Raw genomic sequence first — 3,706 nt, 5'->3', positions numbered from 1 at the left:
TGCAAACAAAAACTTTTATTTCGGATGCGATTAATCGCGATTAATTGTTTGGCAGCACTACAAAAGTTGTTCTAAATATCCAAGTAGATTAAAAATGTTTAACACCTGGCAGTGCAAGGTTATTATAGTTTACTAAAACAAAAATTAATACAATAAATAAAAAATAAATTCATTTTTTTAACAATAAATAAATTTTTGTTACTTAAAACAAAAACAATAAAATATAAAAAACTATATATTTTTTTAATTTTAGCTAGCTGCCAAGACTACATTTCTCATTTTCTTTCAGTTTAACTTGATGTACTAAAATACAACTAAAAGTTAAAAAAGAAGACACAACAAAGTTACTAAATCTTTAAAATTAAAATAAAAACGGAAAATATTAAAATGAAAAAATAAAAACTATTATTAACAGTTATTAGCTGCTATTAATAGAAATATAAATAAAAAATTGCAATAGCATCTCAATGATACTAAAATAATGTTGCAGTAAGGATGCCCACTGAATAAAAAACAAAAAAGGTAATTTTTTATTACCTTTATCTCACAATTCTGACATTTTTCTCAGAGTCGCGTGATAGGAACTCACAAAACTGCGAGTTGATATAAAGTCAGAATTGCGAGATATAAACTCACAACTCTGAGAAAAGAGTTCGTTGTAACAGTTTGATTCACAGAAATGTATCACTTCATCTTAAACTCACCAACTCTAAAAGTTTAAATGAGAGACGCTACTAAAACATCCGATCTCATAAATAATGAGTCGTCAAACTAATCGTGTGCTTTGTTCATGGCAGAGGTACAAAATGGGAAGACGACCAATGGTGTGTCCAATGGGATTCATCTTCCTGCTAGCCGCCGCAAACTGGCTAAAGTCTCCAGGTAAGACTGATTTATGTGTGTAATGCCGACTGCGTCATTGATTCTGTCGCTGTCACGTTTGTATGACGTTATTGCCATCATATTCTAGTGTAACTGTGGTCTGTATTTGCGTCTCCAGCGGCTCCAGTGATCTTCCTCCTCATCTGGAGCGGATCAAGCAGCAGGCTAACGATGCGTTCGCGCGCCAGCAGTGGACTCAAGCCATCCAGCTCTACAGTCTGGGCATCCATGAAGCCGGCCACAACGCCATGCTGTACGGAAACCGCGCCGCCGCGTACATGAAGAGAAAGTGGTACGATAAACGCTTCCGATGCAAGATGATTCGGTTAATAAAACATCATATTGTCACGATTTCGACATTGGAAACAGCATGATGCATCACATGCACGGTTTACATTTGTGTAGTTGCATCACAAGCCTTTTGTGCATTAAGGCATGACACTACAGGTGAATAGAGTAGAATTCTACTTCACCAGGACATGAAGTCAAAATGCTATGTGCAAATGAGGCACTAAATATGCACAAGGTTCAATATTGTGCAAAATTCTAAATTGGGTGCAACCATTAATAAACCTTGTGTTGTGCTAATCGATTGCATTTGATTTTTTTTGAACCCATCTGTTCAAAATAAAAAAAATAAAAATAAATTATAGAAATTAATGCTTTTATTTAACAAGGATGCTTTAATTTGATCAAAAGTGATGATAAAGACATTCATAATGTCACAGATAAATGCTGTTCTTCTGAACTTTCTATTCATCAAAGAAACCTGAAAAAATTCTACTCGGCTGTTTTCAACATAATAATAATAATAAGTCTCGAGTCTCGAGCAGCAAATCAGCATATTAGAATGATTTCTGAAGATCATGTGACACTGAAGACTGGAGTAATGATGCTGAAAATACAGCTTTGCATCACAGAAATACATTACAGTTTAAAATTTATTCAAATAGAAAACAGTTATTTTAAATGGTAAAAATATTTCACAATTTGTACTGTTTTTGCTTGCTTTGGATTAAATAAATGCAGGCTTGGTGAGCAGAAGAGAATTCTTTAAAAAAAATCTTTCTGTCCAAAAGCTTTTGGCTGGTAGTGTATTTTTAAAATAATCATGTAGAATTCTTCGTGAAAAACTACATTACCCATGATGCTGTTCAGAAATCCCACCAATCGCAGCGAGCAAAGTGTGCCAAGAGCTCTTTAGCTCCGCCCACTCCCATGAACTTAAAATATATTGTTTCTATAGATACAACCAACAGCTTTAAATTAACAGTTTGAACAATTCTCCATCATTTTTAATTTGATTACGTCTTTGTTCTTTCCCTCAATAAAGCTGTTAAGAACAGTGTTGTTGGGGTTTTTTTTTGTGTCCGATTTTCATTTAATTTGGGCCCTAAAATCAAAGTCCATAATGTTGTCGTTGTCATCGCAGTTGGTTGGTTTGGTTTTTAAGACTTTTATTTATTTTTTAAATCCCTATGGGAAGAATGAATGGATGTTTTCTTTCCACTAGTCTGAAACAAAGCACAATGATAAGCCAAATAGCCCAAAATTGACCAGTGCATGACAAAAATTATTTTTCCCTATAGTGTCTAGCCTTAACCAGTGTTTTAATGTGAAGTGCATGGTTTGCTCTGGTGTCTGTCAGGGACGGCGATCACTACGACGCGCTGCGGGACTGTCTGAAGGCCTTGTCTCTGAACCCGGGCCATCTGAAGGCACACTTCCGCTTGGCGCGCTGCCTCTTTGAGCTCAAGTACATCGCCGAGGCTCTGGAGTGTCTAGATGACTTCAAGAGCAAGTTTCCAGAGCAGGCACACAGCAGCGCATGCGACGCACTCGACAGAGACATCAAGGCGGCCCTCTTCTCAAAAACAGACTCCTGTAGGTTCAGTCTTGGGTCTTGGGGGTTTTTGTGCATGCATTTGAATAATCAGGACTTTCTGCGTATTTTGCATGCATCCAGCTGACGACAAGAAGGGGAACAGCTCCATCCGCTTCCATAACTTCAGCCGGAAGGAGTCCATCCCGGAGGATGAGATCGTGCTGAGAGAGCGCAGCTTCGACTACAAGCATCGCTACTGTGGCCACTGCAACACCACCACTGATATTAAAGAAGCCAACTTCTTCGGAAGGTCAGTTTACTGACATATTCCCTAATGAGTCAGGTCTGGGTCATATATTTATTACGTGTTATTAATAGTATTGTGATGACTTTAATGCATTTTTATTGCTTCCTGAAGAAAGACCAGTTTCATGATTCAGAGGTGTTTTAATAGCATCTCATTTAAACTCCAGCCTTACACTTACTAGTGCTGGGCAACGATTAATCGCATCCAAAATAGAATACGTTTTTGTTTATATAATATATGTGACCCTGGAGCACAAAAGCAGTCTTAAGTCGCTGGGGTATATTTGTAGCAATAGCCAACAATACATTGTATGGGTCAAAATTATTGCTAAAAAATCATTAGGATATTAAGATCATGTTCCATGAAGATATTTTGTCAATTTCCTACCGTAAATATATCAAAACTTAATTTTTGATTAGTAATATGCATTGCTAAGAACTTCATTTGAACAACTTTAAAGATGATTTTCTCAATATTTTGATTTTTTTGCACCCTCAGATTCCAGATTTTCAAATAGTTTCAAAAAATGTACCCTTATGACTGGTTTTGTGCTCCAGGGTCACATATGTGTGTGTACTGTGTATATGTATTATGGATATATAAATACACACACATACAGTATATATTTAGAAAATATTTACATGTATTTGCATGCATATATTTATATTCATATAATTTATATTATATATAAA

General features: G+C 35.9%; 1 protein-coding gene across 2 annotated transcripts in view; it reads left to right on the top strand.

The window, feature by feature from the left end:
* Window positions 1-3,151, top strand: part of LOC107673335 (WD and tetratricopeptide repeats protein 1-like) — a 16,310-nt gene extending 13,159 nt beyond the window's left edge. The window contains exons 11-14 of one of the 2 annotated variants that reach the window (XM_016466883.1): window positions 798-882; window positions 1,010-1,174; window positions 2,531-2,766; window positions 2,849-3,151. In XM_016466883.1, the coding sequence (XP_016322369.1) occupies window positions 798-882; window positions 1,010-1,174; window positions 2,531-2,766; window positions 2,849-3,030 (668 nt within the window). In that variant the 3' untranslated portion in view covers window positions 3,031-3,151. Of the gene's footprint in view, window positions 1-797; window positions 883-1,000; window positions 1,175-2,530; window positions 2,767-2,848 lie in introns of both variants that reach the window. The other variant, XM_016466882.1, reaches the window with a different exon arrangement.
* The last annotated feature ends 555 nt before the right edge of the window (window positions 3,152-3,706 follow it).

Source organism: Sinocyclocheilus anshuiensis, unplaced genomic scaffold (assembly GCF_001515605.1).
Source record: "Sinocyclocheilus anshuiensis isolate Anshui unplaced genomic scaffold, SAMN03320099.WGS_v1.1 scaffold480, whole genome shotgun sequence".
Taxonomy (NCBI): Eukaryota; Metazoa; Chordata; class Actinopteri; order Cypriniformes; family Cyprinidae; genus Sinocyclocheilus; species Sinocyclocheilus anshuiensis.
The sequence above is the reverse complement of the archived record's forward strand: the minus strand, read 5'-3'. Positions and strand labels throughout refer to the sequence as shown.